Source organism: Chiloscyllium punctatum, chromosome 46 (genome assembly GCF_047496795.1).
Source record: "Chiloscyllium punctatum isolate Juve2018m chromosome 46, sChiPun1.3, whole genome shotgun sequence".
NCBI lineage: Eukaryota > Metazoa > Chordata > Chondrichthyes > Orectolobiformes > Hemiscylliidae > Chiloscyllium > Chiloscyllium punctatum.
In genome coordinates, this window is record NC_092784.1 from 59,120,045 (window position 1) to 59,146,690 (window position 26,646).

Genomic DNA, 26,646 nt, shown 5'->3' on the forward strand with positions numbered 1-26,646 from the left:
CTCAACTCCCAGAAGCAAGCATTTGGCCAGTTGTTTCTGACAACGTGCATTCTTAACATAATTGCATAAGTTCACCAAGACAGCACCTTTTAAATCCACAGCCACTTGTACAAGGTCAGTAGGTTGACAGGAACCTCCCTTGTCCAAGCTCCCCTTCAAGCCCCTCAGCATCCAGCTCCGAAATCTCACTATTCCAGGGTCAGAATCCAGGAATTCCTTCACCAGCATTGTAGCTCCAATTACATCCTGCAGACTCAAGGCAGGGAACCCTAACCTTCCAAATGGGGTCGAACTCAAAGCTGACCCAGTGACACCCACATCTGTGGATAATTGTCAGGGGGCTTATGGGAACAGGAGGTTGTGACAAAAATGTGACAATGACGTAAGCAAGTGAAATGACATGTTAATCTAAAGTGCTTGGGTGGGGATTAGAGTATACTTTAAGCAAGGGCACATTCAGCTTGCAAGCACAGGGGAGGTGGGGGTGGTGCAGTTTGCAAGGGAAAGATAAACTGAAGCACTCCTAGTTAGACTAGGAAGAAACCTTTGCACAATGCTGCCAAGCCAGTCAACATGTTGATCCTTGTGTAAGGTGTCAGAATCACAGCAAGCACTGACACCTCTTGCTGATCTGTGGTGTACTAGTATCCAATAACAGTGCCTGCTGCACAGCTGAAAGGCATATGGTGTCCAAATCTATCCCTACTCCCACCTCAAGTCTTCACCAGCAAGTGAGGCTGCCACTTGCTAACTTGATTCAGATCCAAGTGCATAACAAGGATTCTAAATCCGTTCTGTAGTCTTTGCAGATGAAAGATTGGAATTTGGACATCTCAGCTTCTCTACAGGAAATGAAGCAGCATTTCCTAGTTATGCAAGTAATTGTTTATGCCCACATTTGGAGGCACCAACTCTGACAACTCAGACCCTTGTTATACCCCAGATGGTGCTCTTTCCCACTGCACCCTGACAGCAGCTGCCTCAAGCTTTAGCGCCTCAGTATATGGTCCTGGACCTTAGGATGTACCAGCCATTTAACCAAAGCCAACTGAAGCAACTAGTCATTTTGTAGACCTCAAATTCTGAGGTATGAGTGTTAAAGACAAATCCAAGCCAAACTTGGTTTCTGCAGGGTTACTGCAAGCCATTTGATGCCATGTTTTATCCCCTCTACATTACATTTGTAAAGGAAAAGGATATTCCCAAACAGGTACTGAAACGCAGTGGGGTCCTGTTGATAATAACATGCAAAAGGATGAAGAGTTGAAAACCCAGTGATCCCAAAGACTGAGTGCGTATAAAATATGAACACCACCTTTCAGACAGGCCATTAGGATACCCACTGGTGACTGAAACTGTAGGGTTCAGTCAGCAACGGTTGACCAGCACAGGGTGGGGGGGGGAAAAAAAAAAGTTCAGTTTTAGCAAACAATCACAATCCAAAAACCTCAAGTGATTTCCCTCCTCAGATGCTGCCAGACCGGAGCTTTTCCAGCAATGTTTTTGGATGCTGCAAATCAGAAGCAGTGTTGTTATCATATTGCCTTTTGACAACTCAGGGATCAGTAGTTGAAGAGTTTAAAAGATAACATTTAAGATGAGTTTAAGAGATGAGCCAACTGCAGGGCCAAGCCCAGGGAAGTCCACCAGGAATCTCAAATCCTTTCTGTAACTGGCTCCAAGGAATTACTCAATTCTTTCCACAAGAGCTTGGAATTCAACCACAAGTTGAACATATCTCCCACACCTTTCTGTGGGATCTCCCTTAAAATGGATCACATTGATGTGCCACCTAAAAGTAAACATAACAGATATTTCAACCTATACCATAATGGATTTAAAAAGCGGTTTGCAATGTGGTCAGTAAGTTGGAGAGACTCATCAAGGCAGAAATTATTAGATGCTCAGGTTTTATTCCATCACTTTGATATGTTAAATCTGATAATCCACAGCCCAAACTAAGTTAAATTCAAAAAAAAAAAGTCTTCAGAATTAGAAGATCAGGTCTCTACTTAACTCTCGTCAAGAACTTTGAAGATTGTACTCCTGTCCTGGTACTGTGGGTGAGAGAAACAAGGAGGATTCAAATACAAATAGTATCTCCCTCACCCCTGCCCCATTCTGTACATCTCATGTCCACGAGATAAATGGGTCACCTTGACAAAATATTCGAGCACTTCCACTACCTGAAGGAGGCATTCCAAACATTGGGGGGGGGGGGGGGGGGGGGGGGGGGGTGGTGCAGGGTGGGAGAGGTGAGGCTCCCTGGGGGAGCTGTGGATTTTTAATAACTGGTCTTGGGTGGGTGGTGGGGAAAAAAAAAAGAAACATTCTCTCCACATCTACCTTGTGAAAACCACTCAGGAATGCTGCTATTTTAAATCAAGTTGCCTCACTGAACTCCAACAGTTACTATCATAAAGAGAGAGTTAGAAGCAGCTAGGCCATTCAGTCCATTGAACAGCAGACCAGACTCACCTCAAATCATGGCTGGTAAGTTTCTTGACCCTGATCCTCGTGTGTGTAACCTTGTCTCAAGCCTGCCCCATTCCTGGAGCAGTGTGGTAGATTAAAACCTTGGTTTCAAACCACCATGCTCAGTTTAAATAAGGAAATTGGACTGGAGGGGTGAGGGAGAATCGACTGGAAAGGAAGTTAGCAGAAGAGAGTGAGGAACAGTGGCATCCATTTATGAAATTAATTCATGGTCCAATAGTTTTGATCATTGCTAATAAGGGAAACAAACTATGTTGTCTTTATTAGATACATCTGGGTCTGGGGGTCCACCTCCCTACTTGGACTCTGGGGTCTTTGTGTCATTGGAACATGACTTGCAAAAAAAAAAAAACAACAAACAAACCTTCCAAGTTGGACAGAGAAGGCCACTGCCTGGGAAACAAAGTGATTCTGCAAAGCCATGTCCTGAGGGCCAGGCCAGGCTACAAGGATCAGACCCAGCAATCAGGGTACTGCTTTTCATTCTACCCAGCCAGGGCCTAACGTTTCCCTGTAGAGAAGCAGGGAGTGGGTTCGATTTAACCAAAAGATAGTAGCAAAAAAAAAAACACTGGAAGTCACTGCAGGATGCCAGAAGACAGCCAGTGCACAAGTTGTACAGAAAGCCTCATTTAAAAAAAAAAGTGGGAGAAGTAGCAGAGTTAGAGAAAGCAAATAAACAGCTTCCCTTCGAGTAGCTGGCCACCAGGTGGAATCGGTTTAACACACTTCAGGGAGAAAGACAAAAACAAAAAAAATTGCCCGGGTCGACAAGTCAGGCAAAAAAGAGATTAAGTTATATAGTTCACCATTGGACTCAAAGTTCAATTTGAAGCACTGTGTAGGATGTGGGCACTATTGCCAAAGCCAGCATTTTATTGCTCACCCAGCAGTTAGCCCACATTCTGTGACTAGAGATGCACAGCACTGAATTGGGTAAGGACAAGAGATTTCCTTCCCATAAAGAGGGTCAGTGAACAAGATGGGCTTTCACAAGTCGTCACTTGGTAAGGATTAGACTAGGATTTTAATTCCAGGTCAGAGGGGTACACTGCTGTGCACGCCCAGAGAGCCTGCAAAAAAAAAAAAATTAGGACAAGACTGATCGGCATGGGCTAGTTTGAACTAGTGGGCAAAACTGAGGACTGCAAGTGCTGGAAGACGGTAGATTAGAATGGTGCTGGAAAAACACAGCATGTCAGGCAGCATCTGAGGAGCAGAAAAAGTAAACAACTTTGGACAAAATTCCATCAGGTGGAGACACCCTGGAGACCTCCTACCTTCAGTCCTGAACGGCTTTTGCCATAAGTGTCTTTTTTTCTTGCTCCTCAGATGTTGCCTGACCAGCTGTGCTTTTCCAGCACCATTCTAATCTAATTTGAACCAAATTGGCCTGCCTCCATGCTGTAGGAAATGGAAAAGGTGGTTTTGACATATTTGCAGAATGAGCATCTTATAATTTTAAAAAAGCAAACAGACGAGTTATTCTGGAACTATGTAGAATACAAGTCAAGTCATAGCTAGGGGTGGTTTGCATGCAGTTCTGGTCACCCCATTATAGAAGGGGGTGACTGCACTAGAGGGTGTGAGGCAGATTTACCAGGATACTGCCTGGACTGGAGGGTCTGAGCTGCAAGGAATGATTGGATAGGCTGTAATTATTCTTGAAGGAATAAAGATTAGGAGGGGACTGATGGAGATGTGCATGAATTAGGCATCGAAAAAGCCCTGTTCACTGGCAGGGATGTGAATAACCAAGCAGCATTAGATTTTTAAAAACGCAGGTGGAAAGCTTCAGGTGAATTAAAGCAACATCTTCCAATGAGAGAGACTAGGACTTCCTACTGGAAAAGTCAGAACTTAGCATTCAGCAGAATTTTGATGATCACAAATTACCATAACATCAGAACTGTGGACCAAGAGCTGGTAAAGTGTTATTTAGGCAGGTCTTTGACCAGCATGGACTAATGAGTCAAATGACCTTTTGTGCTAAGGGACAGAGCAACTGTGCAACAGAAACATTAGCACAGTCGGTGACAAAACACTACTGAAAAGAAATATTGCATCAATTTCATGGAATCCCCAGTGTGCAAACCGGTCCACTTGATCCTCAAGTGTCTTCCCCAAGACCCATTCTCCTACCCTATTTACCCCTGACTAATGCACACTGGGCAATTCAGCATGGCCAATTCACCTAATCTGCATATGTTTCCTCCCACAGTGGGAAGAGCAGGAAAGGATGTGCAAATTGCACACAGACAGTTGCCCCACATGTAGAAGCACAGCCAGGTCCCTGGCACTATGAGGCAGCCATGCCATCAGCCATTGTGCTGCCCTAGTATGGCAAGCTACTGGAGACGGAGGGTTCCAGCATTATGCACAAAGATACAGCCTAATTTGGGACAGTCAGCATGGCTTTATGCAGGGAAGGTCACGTCTTACTAACTTGGTTAAATTGCAAGGTGAAGGTGATCAGTGGATGACATTTACATGGATTTTAGTAAAGTATGGATAAAGTGAGCTCATCCAGAAGATTAAGATGCATGGGATCCATGGTGACTTGGCCAGGTGATTCAAAGTTTGCTTGCCTGCTGAAGCCAGGGTGGGTAGTGGTGGAAAGGTGGCGGTTTGCAGGCTGAAGGTCAGTAACAAGTGGAGCTCTGCAGGGATCAGTATGGAGATATTTATATAAAAATGACTTGGATGAAATTGTAGCTGGTTGGGATTGCAAGTTTGCTGAAGATACAAAGATCGATGGAGTTCTGGATGGTGTAGAAGCTTGCCAAAGGCTACATATCAGTTACAGATTTGGGTGCAGAAATTAAAGATGCATTTCATCTGGCTAAGTGGTTAAATATTTAGTTAAATGGCAGGACTGAACAGCAGTGATGTACAGAAAGGTCTTGAGGTTTAAAACCATAGCTCACTGAAATCAGCCAGTGAAGTAGGCAAGACAAGAATACTACCTTAGCACTTCATTGTCAGGGATAGAGGACAGGAGTCAGGCTGTACCATTGCAAACTTTAAGACTTGGTTAGGCCACACTTAGTATGGTGTTCAATACTTGTCACCACATGGAGGGGACTCTGAATAGGGTGCCGAAGAGGTGGACCACAATGCTGCCTGGATTGGAAGGCATGAGCTACAAAGAGGAGGAGAGAAAAAAAGTTTCTCTAGAGCAGCAGGATTTGGAACAGTACCACAGGGGGGTAGTGGTAGATATGATAGGGGCTTCAAGGAATTTTTTTTACATATGCAAGAAATGGAAGGATATGGATGAAGAGCAGGCAGAGGGGATTAATTTCATTCGCCACCATGTTTGGTACAACATCACTGGACAAAAAAAAAAAGTCCATTCTTGTGCTGTACTATTCTAAGAAAATAAAAAAAAAAGTTGCTGGAAAAGCACAGCAGGTCAGGCAGCAAAGGAGAAGGAGAACTTTATGCCCGAAATGTCGATTCTCCTTCGATGCTGCCTGACCTGCTGCACTTTTCCAGCAACATATTTCTAAGCTCTGATCCCCAGCATCTGCAGTCCTCACTTTCTCCTATTCTAAAGAAAATCCCAAGATCTGATAAGATGAAAAAAAAACAACTGAGAATCCATCTTTCAACCAACATTCAGATAAAAAGACAGCACCTTTATTTTAAAATAAAGCTATGGAGTGGAGAGGGGTGTACAACAAATGACTGAACTGGTGACTGACGGAATTTATTCTGAACAGAGGAGGAAAAAAGTGATAGTTGACCCACCTGTGAGGTTGGGCTGTGGAGTTGGATTCTTCACCTTAGCAACAGCATTGCTTGGTCCTCCAGCCTTCCTCAAAATCAGACCACCATTTCCACTTCCAGTATACGCCCCACTCAGTTCCTTTGTGACCTTGTCCCTGGCTGCCATTTTCTTCTCCATGATTTTAGCATGGGATGATGTGCCAGATCCCAGTGTGGTGTGCGTTGCCGTGACTCTTGGCCCTTGCTCAATGCTCTTTTTACTGCCACTGGGCAATCTGTGCCGTGTGGAAGCTGGCCTATTGGAAATTGGTTGCCTGTTTCCCTTGTTGCCAACCTTGGCCTGAATTTCATTGGGCAGCTTCACACCAGGTTTCGTCAGTCTGCTCTTTGGCTTGTTCAACGAGCCTTGGGCCACTGCTACATGACCTTCCTCTTTCACGGCTTGGTTGGAAGTGCTTGGCATGTCACAGCCCTCAGAGTCCATGGTGTCTTGCTACAGTAGGTGGAGAACAGGGCAGCTGACAACTAGACTCCAGGAGGAGAAAGGCACACTGTCAGAAGGGAAGAACAGTACAATTAAGAACTCCAAGATGAACAAAAACCATTCAAAAATCACCCTGCAGTTTCCTCCTTTATAGATTGGCAAAAGGTTCCTAGAGTGTGGATTCTGACGTGTATGTTTGATTTGACCCCCATTAGATCAGATCAATCACCACCAACTGATTGGTATTTGGATTCTAAAGTGACCCTTCATATTGGAGGGTCAGTGCAGACTGAGCTGAGTGGCCTGTTTCTTCAAAGAAAAAAGGCCACACAGATGTACCCAAAGGGTAAAGGTTAAAGGTGAGCAGAAAGATTAAGGATCTATGGGGTGGTGTGTATGAAACATGCTGCCAGAGGTTGGTATAATTACAACCTTTAAGACATCTGGATGGGTATATGATTAGGAAAGGTTTAGAGGGATATGGCCATATGGGAACATTATTAATTCAGGAAATCTGGTCAGCAGGGATTGACTGGACAAAAAATTGTTTCTGTGCAATAACTGTATGAGAATATTCAAAACCAGTCAGTGCCCCTTCTCTCTGGCTAGTGCACCCAAGATAGGTGAAGGATTGAACCATAGGTCCACAGAACATTTACCTGGGTCTCTTGGGTTATGGCATAGTCTGGTGAGAACACTGTCACCTTCCTGGTGGAAGGCAGAATTTAGAAAGAAGAACTTGAAGTGGTAAAGAAAGAGGTGACACCAGCAAGGTATTTGTACCCAGCTGATGAGCTGAAATGAGCATTGAAGGTATTGGAATTGTTGGCAGTGTAAACCAAAGCAAAAACAAATTCCGAAGTGCAAGGCACACTGTGCACAATGCTCCTGTACACAAAGTCTAGAGTGAACTATAGTGAGAGCCACTAACACAAGATTAAGGAATTGCAGTTTTTTTGGACAGGAGGAGTTAGTCAGCACTGTACAGTGAGCTGGCCTGCTATGCAAGGAGTGGTTTAATTCTCACAGCAGTGGGGTGGAGAAGGACCCTCTAAGCTCTCCCCTGATCAGAACCCCCTCTGGTTAAAGTACCAGCAGCTGTCTCTAGAGAGCAACTAGACGATCCATTAAGGCTACAGCTGCTTCACCTTTTCAATACAGGTATTAAAACAAAAAAAAAATCACAAAGCTAGGGAGCTGCAACTCAAAGTTGGGTTTATGGTTAATGGCGATAAAGATCAGTTCTTGTTACATATGTATATATAAAAGACAATCTGTAGAGGTCTGAATATCAGATAACATCCCATGACCAAAATAACATGCCTTATTAGTATCAGCTTTTACATCAGATGTTTACAGCCAAGTCAGGTATAGTATTTGGGCTATTAGAGCTTTGGTTACAATAATAATAAAAAAAAAAGGACAACTGGTCACTGATTTGACTTAAATGATTAGAGTCCAGAGAGAGTCAGATCTTTATACTCCGGTCATGAGCAGAATGGTAACAGTCGACTGCCTCACAGGGGGTACATGGTCATTGTCAGATCACCACTTCAGGCTACAACTGCTTCAGACACCACAAGCCCTGCTCACAGTCCCCCTCCAAAAACAGAGGCTACCAGCCATTGTCACAGCTTTCAAACAATCAAGTTTGAGATATGAGGGAGGGGTGGAGACAACCCAAAGACTGACCAGGAAGAGAGAGTGTGTGATGATGAAGAGGGCTGATGTGGGCAGAGTGGTAGATGTGATCTATGCATTTCAATAAGGCATTCGACAAGGTTCCCCATGGGAGACTGGTTAGCAAGGTTAGGTCTCATGGAATACAGGGAGAACTAGCCATTTGGATACAGAACTGGCTCAAAAGGTAGAAGACAGAGGGTGATGGTGGAGGGTAGCTTTTCAGACTGGAGGCCTGTGACCAGTGGAATGCCACAAGGCTCAGTGCTGGGACTAAGTCTTTTCATTTATAGAAATTATTTGAATAGGAGCATAAGAGGTACAGTTAGAAAGTTTGCAGGTTACACCTCCAATTTTGGTGTCATGTACAGTGAAAGAGATTACCTCAGTACAACAGAATCTTGATCAGATGGGCCAATGAGTGGCAGATGGAGTTTAATTCAGATAAAGGTGAGGTGTTGCATTTTGGGAAGTCAAATCTTAGCAGGACTTATACACTTAATGGTAAGGTCCTAGGGAGTGTTGCTGAACAAAGACCTTGGTGTGCAAGTAGATAGGATAGTGAAGGCAGTGTTTGGTATGCTTTATTGGTCAGAGTATTGAGTACAGGAGTTGGGAGGTCATGTTGTGGCTGTACAGAACATTGGTTAGGCCACTGTTGGAATATTGCGTGCAATTCTGGTCTCCTTCCTATCGGAAAGATGTTGTGAAACTTGAAAGGGTTCAGAAAAGGCTGACAAGGATGTTGCCAGGGTTGGAGGATCTGAGCTACAGGGAGAGGCTGAACAGGCTGAGGCTGTTTTCCCTGGAGCATCAAAGGCTGAGGGGTGACCTTATAGAGGTTTATAAAATCTGAGGGGCATGGATAGAATAAATAGACAGTCTTTTCCCTGAACTCCAGAACTAGAGTTAGGTCTATTTTATATCTTTCCGCTCACCCTAAACCTAAGGGGCATCATTTTCATGTAGATGGTGGTACATGTATGGAATGAGCTGCCATAGGATGCGGAGGCTGGTACAATTGCAACATTTAAGAGGCATTTGGATGGGTATATGAATAGGAAGGGTTTGGAGGGATATGGGCCAGGTGCTGGTCGGTGGGACTAGATTGTGTTGGGATATCTGGTCAGCATGGACGGGTTGGACCAAAGGATCTGTTTCTGTGCTGCACAGCTCTGACTTCAGTAGACCCACCAAATACTGGACTCCTAGATCAAGAATTAAAAACTTTATTAAAAAGGTGGGTGTAGAAGTGGTTTCAAATTAAATTGCACAAAAAAAAACTAACCTTTGCCCAACTAATGCCTTATCTGTGGCAGTGGAGGTCTCCGGAGACTGATATTCTGAACTTTTTCTAATTTGTGCAACAGAAGATCAAACTCTTGAGAGACTAAAGAGTCTGTACCCAATTATCTTTGTACCTAACATGACTTGACAATGTAATTGTCCACTTTTCACAGTACTCAAGTACCATGAGACAATGCTATTTCAATTCAGTCTGCTGCTACCACACTGTCCATCTGGTCCTCACCAAGATAAAGGTTAAACTGCCACCTGTCACATGCAAATTAAAAATGTTAATGTTAGTGACATTACTGGAATGAAAACACAGATTCTGAAATAATCTGAATCCTCTGTAGCAATGAAGTAGGAATACACTGGTACTAAACATCTCATGTTTACATGCAATTATTCAGCTGAAAAAAATACCTGTAATCACCAGCATTGCACCCCAGTTTTACACAGCTCAAAGCTATCCAGACAGCTATTATGACAGGGAAATCCTCACTGAAGTGTTGACACATTTGGAGAGATTTTATGCACCAAAATATTGTAACCACTGCAGTGTTACCAGATTAAAAATTGTATCAACAGCATCTGGCAATGAACATACTACTTGAGCCAGATATTTCCACAATTGCAGCGATAGCTTGTTACACAAGATCAGAAAATAGATCACAAAATAGATGAAAGCACTGATGGAAATATCACAGCACTGGTGTCTAGTTTCAAGAGGGAAAGAATGGTTTTTTTAAAATAAAAATTCTCACTCAGTTAAAAGATGTTGAGCTGCATTGCAGTCACCGAATTACTTCCTGACTAAAAATCAATTCCTGCTGTCAGCCTTGGTACAGAGCTCAACAAGTGAATGGAGACAAAGACACTTTGCATCCAATATGTAACGTAGGTGGAGGTGATGTGGAGCGTGATGCTGAAGCCTGGTTCGATGAGCAGGATTGGTCCCCAGTTTTAAAGACCTCCAAGTAGCTCTGCTGTGCAACATTCAGTATTCACTGACAGGGATAGCAATGATGAAGTGGGCTGGCTACAGTTACATTTACCCAACATCCAAACACCTATGCCATGCCAGAATCAGACACATGCAGCAGAAACAAGCCCATTGGACATGCTAACCAGATATGTTAAAAATTCATCTAGTCCCACATCCCTTCCTACTCCCATCCAAGTAATTGTACCAGCCTCCACTTCCTCTGACAGCTCATTCCATACTGCACCATCCTCTGCCTGAATACATTGCCCCTCAGGTCCCTTTTCAATCTTTGCCCTCTAAAAGAATGCTCTAGTTCTGGACTCTCCCACCTCAGGGAGAAAATCTTGACTATTCACCAAGACCCCTCATGACATTTCTAAATATCCACAATGTCACTCCTTAGGTCTTCCCTGGAGCATTGAAGGCCATTTCTCTCCTTTAGCTCAAACCTTTCAAACCCTGTCCTTGAAAGGGTACAGGTACCATCTTCAATGGAAGCAAGGAGACCAGAATTGTATGCAGCCTCAGTGGCCTAACCAGCCACAACGTGACCTCTCCATTCCTATGGAATACACTACCCAATAAGGCAAGTCACTACCTAGTCTACCCAGAATTGTTAGGCAAGCAATGGTCTTTCAGGGAGTAATTGTAGGTGGTTTGGGGAGGGGGGGGGGGGGGGGTGAGAAAGAAAGAGGGGAAGGGAGTAAGAGATTAGATACTAAGTGCAGAATTTGTCAACTTCGGTCTAAAAACAAAAAAAAGGATGAAGAAGTTCACAAGAGATCTTTGTAGCAGATTTTTTTTTAAAAACTGAAAAATTATTAGCCAAAACACCAGCCAACACCCCTGCCCCAAAAACATGGGGTTATGGGTGGAGAGAAAGACTAGGGAGGCAGTTGAAGTGGTCCTTGTTCAGAGGATCCTTGACCCATTGGAACTTACTGTTTCAAGCTTCCAAGTACTTGACTTTCAGTAAGCACAGAACAAATCGTTCACATGTTACAAGTCTCTGACAAGAGTTAAAAAAGCTACAACGTTAGCAACTGAGAATAAACTGGCTTTCAGGTTGGAGGTTGAGACCAGGGAGAGGGGGAGGCCATTCAGTCCCTCTATTCAATCTAAATGGGGGGGGGGAATTAATTGTCACACCAAATGGGACTTGGACTCCAAGGTCCAGTGCTGTAGTAATTTAAGGGAGGCCTTGTTTTGCTGAGGAAATAGTTGGTCTTAAATCTTTAGTCCTAGTGAAGCAGTTTGGCATGGTCCTCCATTTGTCCATAAATTGACCCATATTTGTGAAAACAGTCCAACAGCTTTAGAACAAGATAAAACAGTGCAGCTTCAACTCATTCCAAGTCAAGAATCACTTAACTGAGGAAGGCATTGATCAGTTGTCTATAGTATCAGAATATGGAAAGGCCCGATTACTTGCCACGAGCAAGTAGATTGGAAAGCACTTGTGGGCTCAAAGTGGATTTGAATGCATTCAAAGTCTCTCCCATGCAAAATTGCTACCAACTGCATTCACACAAACAGCAAAACTCCATTTACATTTGGACTGGTTTCCAGGGATGTGGTAACCATGTTAAATTACCCTCTTCACAAACCACTCCTTTCACTGAAGGGAGCATGCTCCTCCCAAAATCAAGAGGGCAAGATTGTAAAGGGGTTAGCCACAATTTCCACCCTCAGTCCCTGGGCACATTTTATCCTAAAATGTTAGTTGCAGCCAGCTGAGTGCTATAAACTCAGATTTTTGCTGCTGTCTGACATAGCACTAACCACCTCAGACTACTGCTGCCAGAGACACTGGTCAGGAAGCACACCCAGACAGAAAGTCAATATTGATGATTGATAGACATTTTCTCTACAACTGGGAGAAAATTAAAGACATTAAAACAAATTCAGAGGCAAGATGGAAAGTCAGTAGTGCCAGTTCCACTGGGAACACGAGCAAATCTCCACTCTGGGAATTATGGCTGTGAGGATTGGACATGGACTCCACGTTGAGCCGAGAGACAGGAAGCATCAACTATGCTTCAAAGTGAGGACTGCTGATGCTGGAAACCAGAGTTTAGATCAGTGTGGTGCTGGAAAAGCAGGTCAGACAGCATCCGAGGAGCAGGGAAAAAAAAATGTTTCGGGCAAAAGCCCTTCATCAGGAAGGGAGACAGGAAGCCTCTAGGGTGGAGAGAGATAATGGGGGTGGGGCTGGGGAGAAAGTATCCAAGAGTACAATGGATGAATGGGGTGGGAATAGAGGTGATAGGTCAGAGAGAGGGGGGTGGGGGTGGGAAAGACAGGGTGGAAGTGTTAACTGAAGAGTCCAGAAATTATTCTTCTGGCAATTTGGGGGTAGAGGGCAAAGCAGTTAGAGGTTTAAAAAGAAACACCAATCAGCAAGTGGCTAGACTTTAGTGACTGTCTAGGGGCAACATTCAAAGTCAAGCCAGAACAGGATTTTCTGGATTGGCTTCTTGTTGGTCAAAGCCAAGTCAGTGCAGCTACTGGAAGACAGGGGTCTCAGTCCATCCTACCAGAGCCTAGGCCCTGGCAATCCTGTGAGTCCAAATGACAGATGCACCAGCTGTGAATTTTACACACTGGTGTTGTAGGGCATTACCAGAGGATAGCAAAGTCACAAGGGCCACAACTTTTAAAAGAAAAAAGTACAGAGATAAACCACCTAGATTACTTAGTGTGGAAACAGGCCCTTTGGCACAAGTCCACACTAACCCACCAAAGAGCAACCCACCCAGAACCATTCCCCCACACCTAAACACTATGGGCAATTTAGCATGGCCAATTCACCTGACCTGCACATCTTTGCACTGTGGGAGGAAACCTGAGCACCTGGAGGAAACCCACAGACACTGGGAGAATGTGCAAATTCCACAGACAATTGCCTGAGGTGGGAATTGAGGTAAAAACAATGACTGCAGATGCTGGAAACCAGATTCTGGATTAGTGGTGCTGGAGGAGCACAGCAGTTCAGGCAGCATCCAAGGGGCTTCAAAATTGACATTTTGGGCAAAAGCCCAGGTGGGAATTGAACCCAGGTCTCTGGCACTGAGGCAGCAGTGCTAACCACTGTGCTGCCCGCTACAGGCTGACCTCAGATGGGGAGAAAGTGTCATGTAGTGTAAACTACAGTCTTGTGTAGGTTCAGCATCACTGCAAGGGGCAGGATATGTACACACAGAATCCTGGGTTTGAATAAAATTAGACAGCACAAATTAAGAATTGTGAAAATACTGGTTCATCTCAAGTGGAGCACAGGCCAATCCTGGGCAATTCACTGGGACAATGTGAAGGCATTGAGGGTGCAAGAAAGATTCAAAAAGGTGCAGTAGGCAGTGAGGAAAGCTAATGGCATCCTGGCCTTCACAGCCAGAGCTTGGAGTATTAGAGTAGGGAGGTTTTATTGCAGTTATACAGGGCCTTGGGTATTTGTAGTTGAGTCAGAGGAGAGACCTTCTTGCTATTGAGGGAGTCCAGTAAAAAGGTTCAGCAGACTGATCTAAGATTGGGTTAACTGGGCTTATACTCACTGGTATTTCGAAGAATTGTTGGTGGTAGGGTGGGAGAGAAGAGATCAGATCCATACAAAAATCCTGATGGGACTGGTCTGGCTGGATGCAGGAAGAATGTTCTTAAATGTTGTCAAAGTCCAGAATTTAGGATTAAAATCTAAAAATAAGAGGGATAAACTATTCAGGACAGGAAAGGTTGCTTCACTCAGTTCTGAAGTGGTGAAATTCTCTCCCACAGAAAGACACTGGAGAAGTTTGTCAGATTATATTCAAGAGAGCCCTTGCAGCAAAGAGAGATCAATGGGTGTGGAGAAAAAAACAACATGGAGGGATTTACAGATGTGGCATGATCAGCCATTAACATTGAATGGTGGGGCAGACTCAAAGGGCTGAATGGCCTAGTCTAGCACCCATTCTGGGTTTCTAAAGGACAGTGCAGAGGCCAACTGACCAGTGTGAAGGAGATAGATTTTTTTATTCAGAGCCTTTGACTTCACACACTTGCAAAGAGGGTCAAAGGGGTCCACCTACCGTTACAGGCTTTAAATAAAGTGTTTGCAGAAGTCAATGTGCATGAATTGCACCTTGTGTGAAACCTTGAGAGAAGGACCCAACACCATGGGGCAACTGCAGAGTTATGACCTGCACTTAGCCAGCAGGTTTGATAGTCTAACATGAAGTGTTGAGACAGCCAACAAAAAGTTGTTTTGTCAGAAATGGAGTTACCAGCAAATCCCATGGAATTCTTGGATGTGGGCGGAGGGATAATTTGCCTCAGACACTGGAAAATGGCCCCTCAATCCTCAAGTTATTCATTACTTGAATGCTCTACTTCTAATCATTCTACCCTTTTCTTGAAGGAGAGAAATTTCTGTATTAATCAGCACCTAGTCTTGTTCCCCTTCAAAAAAAAAACCAAAACTTCTCCAGCTGACTCCTTGCCAAGTAGATACATTTCAAAGTTCACCTTATTCCCCACCTTTATGGCCTTAGCTTTCCATTTCTAGCCATCCCCACCAAAACCTGTGTCCATGCCAATTCTAAACCAGCTTTCTGTAAGAAACATTACCTGTTGGTGGCCATTCACAGTTCTGAGATCCCCAGCCTCCCACAAAGAGGCTCCTCAAAACCAACTCATGTATCTCACATAGGGGTCATCAAACCGAACATCCTCTGTAGCTTGTGGTTTTGTAGTGCTCCTAGGAAACTTGGGATTCAGTGTATGAGCATTCCTTCAAAAATTAGAAGATTAGCAATGTTTGAGAAAGAAAGAGTAGTGATTAGCTAGAGCTCAAATGAGAGGGGGGGGGGGGGCGGGAAGTAAAGGGAGAAAAAAAAAGTCTTCCCATAGAAATTGGGGGACCCAAGGTAGAACAAGTTAGCACCTCAAAAAAAAAGTGAGGCAATTAACAGGAATAAAAGTAGCAGGCAAATAGAGATGATGGGTTTGGACAAAGCTATGATTCAGTGTACTGAAATTAATAAGCCTAAGTGTTTCAAAATTCTGTAATACTAGTGCAGATTAACTTGTTCCAAGCCATTTTAAATAATCATAAAATTAAATCAGGACAGATTTAAAGGACAACTCAGCCTATATTAAATTGAGGACAGTTATATTTTTGACACATTTAGTCTTGTACATAAGTGTACATGACAAATTAAAATTCAGCTCCAACATTGTGACATGGATTTGTCACACATTTAAAAACCCATACAATGGCCATAGCAAGGGAAGGATTCTACAGTTAGTAATTACAGAGACCTTTCAAGAATATTAGAATGTTGTATTCAGCCAGAAAATATTATGGGATGCGGACAATACTAAGGGGATTGTTTTAAAATAAAAAACAGGTGCAACAGGAATCCTCCCCATGCCCCATGGATAGTGGTCTCTGGAATTTCCCTACCTCAATGCTAGGTTGCTGATAGAAGGAAACTAGATTGCAAATCCACATTGAGGGCTAAGAGATGACGCACAAAGAAGGAGTGGAGACCTGGGACAGAGCAGGCTTGACAGCCTACTCCTGTTCCCAATTCTTAGTCTAGCTTCCAGTCCAGATTTCAAATGCAATCTAAAATCATTTGCCAAAGGACCTCCATGGGCTTTTAAATTGCTACGCCCATTATATGGGTTATGGTGGCAGGTTGGTGATGTGCATTACAATCAGATTCCCTACACAGTGCAGAGAGCACATTTGGCCCATGAAGTCTGTTGACCCTCAAGAACATCAGAGACCCTATCCCCATAACCCTGCATTTCCCATGGCTAACCCACCTTGCTTGTGCATCTTCGGCCTGTGGGAGGAAAGAAGAGCACCTGGAGGAAGCCCAGAGACATGGGACAGATTAGCAAGCTCCACAAAAAAATTCCCAAGGCTGGAATTGAACCCAGGTCCCTAGTGCTGACAGGCAGCAGTGCTAACCACTGAGCCACCATGAAGTCTATGGTAAACAGACAAAAGGCTGATGGAGAATGCCAAATTTCAGGCATTAGTGAAAGGCAGAGTTGCCAATCCTGGAGCTGGGAGAAGAGGGAGATATGTTAAGGAATTTCCTTCATACTGATTGTGATCAAACATCATGTTTGATAAAAAAAAAGTGTTAGAATTTCACTGCTATGATCTTTAGAAGATTAGACTTAAAGTGTTTGTCTTAACTGCAAGTGATTTTGAACAAGATTAGAGTCCTCAAATTAGTATCTTAATTATCCAATGCCCCAAATATTACCTTGCACAAAAATTTTACATGGACAAATTTGGGCCATTGGATAATTAAGAGACTATTTGAGGACTAGTCACTAATAGAACAAGCTACGTTGCAATAGAAAATTGGGTTGGAGCTAAGCCATCCAATATGTTCTAATTAACAGGAAGTTAAAAACAGGTCAGTACACTAGTTACTTACCAACTCTGGTCAAGTCACTGCCCATCCCCATATCAGCTCCTTGTATCTTAACCGGAGAGTCTACATGCAGGCAGTTCAAATCTCAGGCTAAACAGACAGCTTCAGGTTTCCCTTTCCCAGCCAAAACTGGCTCAGTATCAGACCAAAGCACAGAATATCAAGAGATAGCTCAACATTGTATAATTTGAGTACAGTCAAATGTGAACATGCAGTGCTTGTTTAACAATGTTGCCACTCAAGAGGTAACTGCCAATTGATTGGACAATTCTGGATGGATCACATGACCTCCCCATTGAAAGTTCAATGTGACCAACTTTAGCCAATTGGCAAGTGAACAATTACCCAACTGAGCACTTGCGAATTGAGAATTTCTCCTCATCAAAAAAATTCTTTAAAAAACAATTTTATGCCCTTACTTTCCTCATAGGCTCCTCCCAGGGAGGGAGACTCATTTACAAGCCAGAAGTTGGTAAACCTACAAGGGATTTTGTTCCCCTTGGTTACCTGGGGTCAGATCACTGCTTCAGATACTGTCAGCAGCCAAAGATGACAGGTGGTTATCCTACTAATGGTGGTGGGCCTGCAATCAAACTTGGCTTGTGGACAGGTTACAAAAAAAAACACCATCATTCACTAACCAGATTAAAATGCAAAGTTCAACTCCAGGACAGAAAGCAATTTCACAACATAGCACATAGGACAGAGCTTCAGCCTGGGGTCTATTATATTGTACACAACATATAAAAACAAGAGGCTAACATTAAATTGCTGACTTCATACAAGCTCACTTAAATTGCTCAGATGAAGCTGTTCATTTTGACAGAATGAGAATGATGATGTAGACAATAGATGCAGGAGTAGGCCATTCAGCCCTTCGAGCCTGCACCACCATTCAATATGATCATGGCTGATCATTCCCAATCTGTATCCTGTTCCAGCCTTATCTCCATAACCCTTGACTCCACTGTCCTTGAGAGCTCTATCCAATTCTCTCAAATGAAACCAGAGACTGGGCCTCCACTGCCTTCTGGGGCAGAGCATTCCACACAGCCACCACTCTCTGGGTGAAGTAGTTTCTCCTCATCTCTGTCCTAAATGGTCTACCCCGTAGACAAATATGAACTTTATGCAAATAATGGTCATTTCTCCAATGGAGAAAACATTATGGGCCAAAGCCTTGACTGAAAGTTAAGTCCACCTCCTTATAATCTAACACGTTCATAATGCTTTCCTTAAAATTCTCCTCCCTCAGCCCAAACTGCTAGATGTAATGTACACCAAAGTTTGATGGAATCATTACACACCATAGCAACTGTTCCAACTGATTTCACTAGGGAAAGTAACCTGTCAATCTTGTTGACATCTCCTGGTCCAGATCAGAGAGTCAACAGGACAAGACTGATCCAACACAAGTCTAACTAGATTTCATTGAACAGCAGTTCCAGATGGAGATTAAACTGAACTCCTTCAGTTTAAAAAACCATCCTTTCACAAAATGAATTCATTTTAATTGGAAACAGACTGAAAGACATTGAAGATGCAATCTGTTCTTGGTCAGAATCTCCTGTCTGCCTGATATCACACTAGAGAGTGAAAGAATTCACTGCTGAGTGTCTCTTTCTCTTCCCCCCCCCCCACCCCCACCCGGTCTATAGCCAGCCATTAATCCTGAGTGTAGGTTTGACGTGCAGTGTGCCACAACTCGATAAGATGCAGAATCTGAAGCAGTAATTTGCAAGGTTGACTCTTAGCTGCACTTCTCATCCAAAGCAACAAATTGATGGAAGACCCCTCCTAGTCCTACAAACCAATCCCTGCAGTTCAATTTTCACTGAAAAAAAAAGTAAATCTGTTCCAAATAACAGTCTTAAAAAAAAGGATGAGAGAACAGAACGCACCATCTGTTACTTGGTAGGATTCTGTTATGCAAGGCTTTCAGGACCATGCAACAATCTTGCGATGACATGCCACTAATCTTAAATAGGACAGTTTGTATGGAGCTAGAATGTCATACTTTAGAGGAACACCATTACTCTACAATTTTGATAGAGAGTCCTATGGGCTAGGTGGACATGAACCCAAGACTGTAAGTGAATCATTACCCAATGACAAAAGTCAACCTGGTCTATTAGTATGTATGTGGTATACATATAGAAAAATATTACTGTTCTGTCTAAACCTGACAAAGATCTTGGCTTTGCCTCAAGGAGCTTGTAAAAAGAACACCAAATGCAGCTCAAATCCAAAATGAAGGGTCAGAGTTGGCTGCCACTCTAATGCACAACTCCACATACAAGGGAAGGGGTACACTAGGGACACCCAGTTATTCAGCTCGTTCAATGGAAAAAAAAAGAGGGTCTGAAAGCATTTTAGATATGGTAACATTGCTGATTTGGTATCAGTTCATTAAGATTGGCAACAAGAGCTTAGTCAATCAAGTTAAGGTAGCAACTTTAGTACAATACAAAAAAGGAACAAAGTTTGGAAGCCAAGCACCTGAAGGTACAGCTATAGGTAGCGACATTAAAATGGGGAAGCTCGAGAGAGAATAGGAGTGTCAAGATCAGAGGAAGTGGTGGAGGCTGATGCAACATTTAAGAGGCATTTGGATGGGTATGTGAATAGGAAGGGTTTGGAGGGATATGGGCTGAGTGCTGGCTGGAGAGACTAGATTGGGTTGGGATATCGGGTGGGCATGGATGCTTTGGACCAAAAAGGGTCTGTTTCTGTACTATACAGCTGACTCTATAATGGTGATCTGATACTTTGCCTTTAGTGAGCTTGGTTGAGGGATAAACATTGGTACAAGCCTGAGATTTCCCTTAAACAATGCCAGGGGAGCTTTGTAATGTTGGAAGGGTGTGGAACTGAAGGGAAGGGCTGGCAATAATAGGGAGGAATCAGGCCAAAGGACTCAATCCAGGAGATATTTTGCCAGGCATCATCATTGGATGATGATAAATCTACAATAGTTGGGGGAAGGGGGAGGGAAGGGTGGTGCAGCAAAAATAAACCACACTTCTCCCTTGACTGGGCAGAGGCAACATTAAACAAGCAGCATTTGATACAAGACAGACAAACATTGAGAATTTTTGCAATAGGATATTTTATGCTGAAAATTCATTTCTGGCAAAATAAAGCCATTCTAAATGGCCAACTATCCAATGGAGGCAGTCTCCATTTGGTTAGCTACAGATGAAAGGATGAAGATGCCTAATGTAAAAACTACCTCAGGAATGGGAGTGAGGTACAATATAAAGTACTCCCAGTGAGGAGTAATGATTGGGTTTCTTTACTTTTTTTAATTAAATGCACATTTTTAATGTCAGATTATTTATTTGAGAGATTGCCTCATTAGCCCTTGCATTTGTACAGAGTCTCAAACAAAACCCAGGAACAATCCTGTTTTATAAGTAATTACCTCCCTTCAGTTCCACACCCTTCCAACATTACAAAGCTCCCCTGGCATTGTTCAAGGGAGATCTCAGGCTTGTACCAATGTTTATCCCTCAACCAAGCTCACTAAAGGCAAGTATCAGATCGCCATCATAGAGTCAGCTGTATAGTACAGAAACAGACCCTTCGGTCCAATGCATCCATGCCCACCCAATATCCCAACCCAATCTAGTCCCACCAGCCAGCACCTGGCCTATATCCCTTCAAACCCTTCCTATTCACAGACCCATCCAAATGCCTTTTAAATATTGCATCAGCCTCCACCACTTCCTCTGACAGCTCATTCCATACGCGTACCACCCTGTGTGTGAAAGAGTTGCCCCATGGGTCTCATCTTTCCCTTCTCGCCCTAAACCTATACCCTCTAGTTCTGGACTCCTCTACCCTGGGTGGGATCTGTGTATATGAAAAGTTTCTCTCAGATGCTATCTGATGTGTAGCAAGAGAGAGACTAGCACTCAAAAGCACTTCATTAACTAAAAGCCACTCATCTGCACACAAAAAAAAGACATTAAAAAAGGAAACTCATACCAGTCACCCACATTCCATAAAACTCAGTTTGAGGGGAAAAAAAACAGATTAAGCACTGGCTGCAGAAGCTAAAAGAAAACTAATCTACAGACTGAAGTCACAGACTTTAATTAGACCAATTAAGTTGGTGATTAATTTCAGCTAATCAAGGGAGTCTCACCTGGATCAGATTTATAAAACGTGAATTCCTCTCCGATTAACACAAAGGCTGCACTCTAACCCTTTACTTCCAAAGTATTAAACATGAACTTGGACCACTTAACTCCAAAAAGTAGATCAGAGGGAGACTACAGCACAGGCTCCTGACATGATACAGAATTCATTGTAGTCCACAGGGTGGGTCAGGATGCTCAATCTATACACTAATTGATTATGTCAACTCCAAACTGAGACAAGTCTCTCCGAGAGAGAGAGAGAGAGAGAGAGAGAGAGAGAGAGAGTTCTCCAGTTAGATCAGCAGCAAGAAACATTTACTGATCAGCTACAGAAAATGGCAACAATGAAGTTAGCAAGATGAAACCTATGGGGGTAGCTTCCTTAAAAAAAGAAGGAGAGCAGGAAGACTGCTTGACAAGGAGAGGCAGCAAGATCAGACAGTTTAACATTTAGGACCATAGCAAAACAAGCTGCCTTACTAAACATCCTCCACCCACAACTGATGGGAATCAAAGATTTTGCCTGATTGCACTAGCCATTTCAAAGTTAGAAACATACTGAATGGTTAAACACTGAACTCAAAACACTTCTGTACTGGAATTTCAACCTTATAAACCAGGAAGGGGAACAAATAATAGCATCCACAACTTAAGAGGCAATTAAATATATAGATTCAGAACAGATCATGCCAGTTGGGAATCAACCTCCAGATTTAACTCTTTCAAAAAGATCCAGAAACCATTCAAATTCTTCACTGAATGAAGAACAAAACCAACCTCCAACAGCTTAAAAGATAAAGGGGCTGTTTATAAAACCCAGAACTAAAGAGGGCATACATAACAAACCAAGAGGTTAGCAGAAAATTGTTAGGGACACTAGCAAAGTTCCATAAAATCAGTATACAGCTAAAACTTCACCTTTATAGTTATCCAGTGTAATTATAGAAAGAGGTATAACAGCTCAGCTGGCATTCCTACTACTACACAAGGCCTTGACAATAAATCAGGTTTAAGCTTCCGCAACAAAAGTGCTTCAAATATTAAAAGAGCTGTGCATTAAAATTCCAGTTACACATTCACAACAAACCCAGAGTAGGGTAAGGGGCAAAAATCTCTGGATGATCAAGAGATAGGTTACAATCTTGGCAATATTTCTCTTTCACAGCCAGGAGTTACAATAAAAGATTTACATAGTACACAAACCTTTCAACATCAACCCCCCCACCCCACCCCACCCCAGGGCCAGAGGAAAAGCCACCCCAGGGAATACCACTACAGTTAAAAAAGTGAGGCTTTTAAATAAAGAGAAATATTTCAATCCATTTGTAAAAAACAATAAACAGTACACTATTTAGCCACACAGCTTTAAAAGCTAGAAATCAAATCCCATTTTACAATTCAGTGCCCATGCACTTTGCAGAGCATCACCTCCCCCTCATTGAATTACTCACTCTCTTTCCCTCGTCCCCCACCATTACCAGAATCCAGCAAGATAAAAGCAACATAGCAGAGCATTACATTACAGCAGAGTAAACACAAGCAAACTCACCTGCCTCGACTCCTCCAATCTCACAAAGACTGAGCAGCCTGCTACAAGCCAGAGAGGAGGAGGGAGGGAACACAGACACAAGCTCCCAGTAGGCAGGATTAGAGTAGAGACTGCACTCATCAAATCAGAAGCCCCATAATAACATGCTAATATCACAGCCAATTAGATTGTACCTCAAATCTGAGCCAATGAGGTAATCTTTTTGATGTGGACAATACTCAATTAGAATTGACCGACAGGATTGGATCCAAACAGGCAGAGATCCTCCCCTCCCCCTCTACACATGCACACACACTCTGCCCCATCTGCTGTTCCCACACATTCATTCTCAGCCGTTCCCAGCAGCTGTTCCAAAATCACCAGCTCCAGTTCGCTGCCTGAATTGTTCCTCTGTGACCCAGCAGCCCTGGCTTTAACCCACTCCCTATCTCTGTTGGAAGTGCTCTCACCTCTCAGTCTGAAGGATTTGGCTTCACCTCTTGCTCTGGAGCCTCTGAGCCTGCTCTTCAGACTGGCACCTGCCCATCTCGGGTGCTGTCATTCTGTTAGCATTGTTGTGGAACTGAGACTCCCACGTGGTCAGGAAGGGAAAGCATAAAATATTCTGTGGCACTGTCTCTGATTTGATTTGATTTATTGTTGTCATATGTACCTGAGTACAGTGAAACGTTTTGTTTTGTTGGCAGTACAGGCAGATCATACCATACAAAGTGAATTAGGGTAATAGGAAAGAATGAGGGATACAATGTTACAGGGGCAGAGAAGGTGCACAGAGAGCGAGATCTACATTAAATTTAAAATTTGAGAGGTCCTTTCAGGAGTCTAATAACAGCAAGGAAGAAACTGTTCTTGAATCTGCTGGTTGTGTCTTTAAGCTTGTGTATCTTCTGTGTCTTGAAAAAGGACAGGGAGCGGGGTTCTGCCAATGCCCTGCTCGATATTTGTCCCTCAACAGGTATCCCTTAAACATATCAGTACCAGATGGCCACTTATGCAAACTGGCTTGTCCTACATTGTAATCATATCGAGGGGCTCTTGTGGTACAGTGGTAGTGTCCCTGCCTCTGAGACAGCTGTCATGGGTTCAAGGTGAACATCTCTGAATGGGCTGATTAGAATACATAGAAAATGGCGACTAAGTGCACTTCATCAAATGCTTTCCCAACACTTTTTAAAATGCACATCTTCCTTTTCCTTTGAAAAAGGCCTGCCATTCAATCTGCGAGCTCAGCTTCTGCTGTTCAAGGGCCAAGCTGTGAATGTACGGTAGGTGGCCCCAAGCACGTTCACTCACAATCTGTAAATCCACCTCTTTGTTGGGTGCAGTGATGCTTTGGTTGTGAGTTGGAACTAATCTCTCAAAGATCAGTTCAACCCCCCGATTTCAGTATTCAAACAGAGGCCAGGCATTAAGGCTCACTCTTTGATAGTATCCAGAGTCATAGAGTCATAGGAGATGGACAGCACAGACATAGACCCTTCAGTCCAACCCGTCCATGCCGACCAGATATCCCAATCCCAATCTAGTCCCACCTGCCAGCAACCGGCCCATATCCCTCCAAACCCTTCCTATTCATATACCCATCCAGATGCCTTTTAAATGTTATAATTGTACCAGCCTCCACCACACCATCTGGCAGCTCATTCCATACACGCACCACCCTCTGCGTGATAAAGTTGCCCCTTAGGTCTCTTTTAGATCTTTCCCCTCTCACCCTAAGCCTATGCCCTCTAGCTCTGGACTCCCCCATTCATCAAGGCCTAAAACTGATTTTAGCCAATGAGAGTCATTAAACATGAGGCACAGCTGCCAACTTCACTTTGGTGGGACATGCGCTGTATTTACCTGCCTGTGTGACAAACACTGAACCCTTCCGTGGATCAACCAAGTCCTGACGTCTCATCAGTGACCGTGCCAATATTTTGGGGCTTTCATTTTCCTTTCTTTTTTTAGATTAGATTACTTACAGTGTGGAAACAGGCCCTTCGGCCCAACAAGTCCACACCGCCCCGCCAAAGCATAACCCACCCATACCACTACATCTACATCTACATCTACCCCTTACCTAACACTACGGGCAATTTAGCATGGCCAATTCACCTGACCTGCACATCTTTGGACTGTGGGAGGAAACCAGAGCACCTGGAGGAAACCCACGCAGACACGGGGAGAACGTGCAAACTCCACACAGTCAGTCGCCTGAGGCGGGAATTGAACCCGGGTCTCCGGCGCTGTGAGGCAGCAGTGCTAACCACTGTACCACCGGAAATATTTCAGTCTTCATATCTTGGTGTGCACGGTGAATAAACTGGTTCCAGGTGTTACTATTGAGAAAGGAGAGGGGAAGTGGAATGTGGTTTCAAGATTTGATAGTGTCTATAGGGCAAAGGTATGTTCTCTTCTGGTGGAGTCAGAGTCCAGGACAAGGGGGCAGACCTTAAACTCTGAGCCAGGTCTGTTCAGGAAGCACTGCTCCATACAAAGAGAAATCTGGAATTCTGTCCCCAGAAAGTTATTGAGGCTTTTGAGACCATTGAAAATGTCAAACTATTTCAATAGAATTAGAACTGGGCCAGATTTAAGATTTATTGCCACATGTACTCAAGTACAGGAATACAGTGAGTGTGTACAATGTCACCATTTACTGGCACCATCTCAGGTACAAACACCCGAATTGGAATATTGATATGTTACTGTTGTCGGGAGAGGGCTTATGGGACATAAAATCAAGGCAGGACAATGGAGCCAAAATCCAGATTAACCATCATTCAAACTGGGTATTGGACCAAACAGGCTGAGTGGCCTTCTCCTGTTCTTCCCCTTTTGTGAGGAGGCCCATTCAGTCAGTGAGACACTCCCTCTGCGGCACAGAATGCTTCATCTCTCAGGAACAGAAACAGTTAACACATCAACCTTTTTGGATCGACCTCCCCTTGTATTGCTGAGAGCAGATTAGGAGGTGGGTGTGAGAATATTCCCTGGTAATAAGATGCTGCCTTTGTGTTTGTTTTGAAAATGATTATTGTTTGAGTATCACTGATCAGATAACTGCAGGGTCACGATGCCAGTTGTTGGTAATTACTTCTCCTGCTTTGACAGAACCAGCAACTTAGATTTCCAGATATTTTCCTTACTAACCCATTCAGAGATGTTATTGACAATAGACAATAGGTGCAGGAGTAGGCCATTCTGCCCTTCGAGCCTGCACCACCATTCAATATGATCATGGCTGATCATCCTTAATCAGTATCCTGTTCCTGCCTTATCTCCATAACCCTTTTTTCCACTATCCTTGAGAGGTCTATCCAACTCTTTCTTAAATGAATCCAGCGACTGGGCCTCCACTGCCTTCTGGGGCAGAGCATTCCACACAGCCACCACTCTCTGGGTGAAGAAGTTTCTCCTCATCTCTGTCCTAAATGGTCTACCCCGTATTTTTAAGCTGTGTCCTCTCGTTCGGCACTCACCCATCAGCGGAAACATGTTTCCTGCCTCCAGAATGTCCAATCCTTTAATAATCTTATATGTCTCAATCAGATCCCCTCTCAGTCTTCTAAACTCAAGGGTATACAAGCCCAGTTGCTCCAGTCTTTCGGTATAAGGTAGTCCCGCCATTCCAGGAATTGACCTCGTGAACCTACGCTGCAGTCCCTCAATAGCCAGAATGTCTTTCCTCAAATTTGGAGACCAGAATTGCACACAGTACTCCAGGGCCCTGTACAGCTGCAGAAGAACCTCTTTGCTTCTATACTCAATCCCTCTTGTTATGAAGGCCAGCATGCTATTAGCCTTCTTCACTACCTGCTGGACCTGCATGCTTGCCTTCATTGACTGGTGTACAAGAACACCCAGAT

General features: G+C 43.6%; 1 protein-coding gene across 5 annotated transcripts in view; it reads right to left on the bottom strand.

The window, feature by feature from the left end:
* LOC140468159 (uncharacterized) overlaps positions 1-23,330 on the bottom strand; it is a 39,520-nt gene extending 16,190 nt beyond the window's left edge. The window contains exons 1-3 of one of the 5 annotated variants that reach the window (XM_072564373.1): positions 22,793-23,021; positions 14,216-14,354; positions 6,250-6,779 (exon numbers count right to left, since the gene is read on the bottom strand). In XM_072564373.1, the coding sequence (XP_072420474.1) occupies positions 6,250-6,712 (463 nt within the window). In that variant the 5' untranslated portion in view covers positions 6,713-6,779; positions 14,216-14,354; positions 22,793-23,021. Of the gene's footprint in view, positions 1-6,249; positions 6,780-14,215; positions 14,355-22,694; positions 22,717-22,792; positions 23,022-23,241 lie in introns of those variants that run through there. The other 4 variants (XM_072564374.1, XM_072564375.1, XM_072564372.1 and 1 more) reach the window with 4 other exon arrangements.
* Between the last annotated feature and the right edge of the window lie 3,316 nt (positions 23,331-26,646).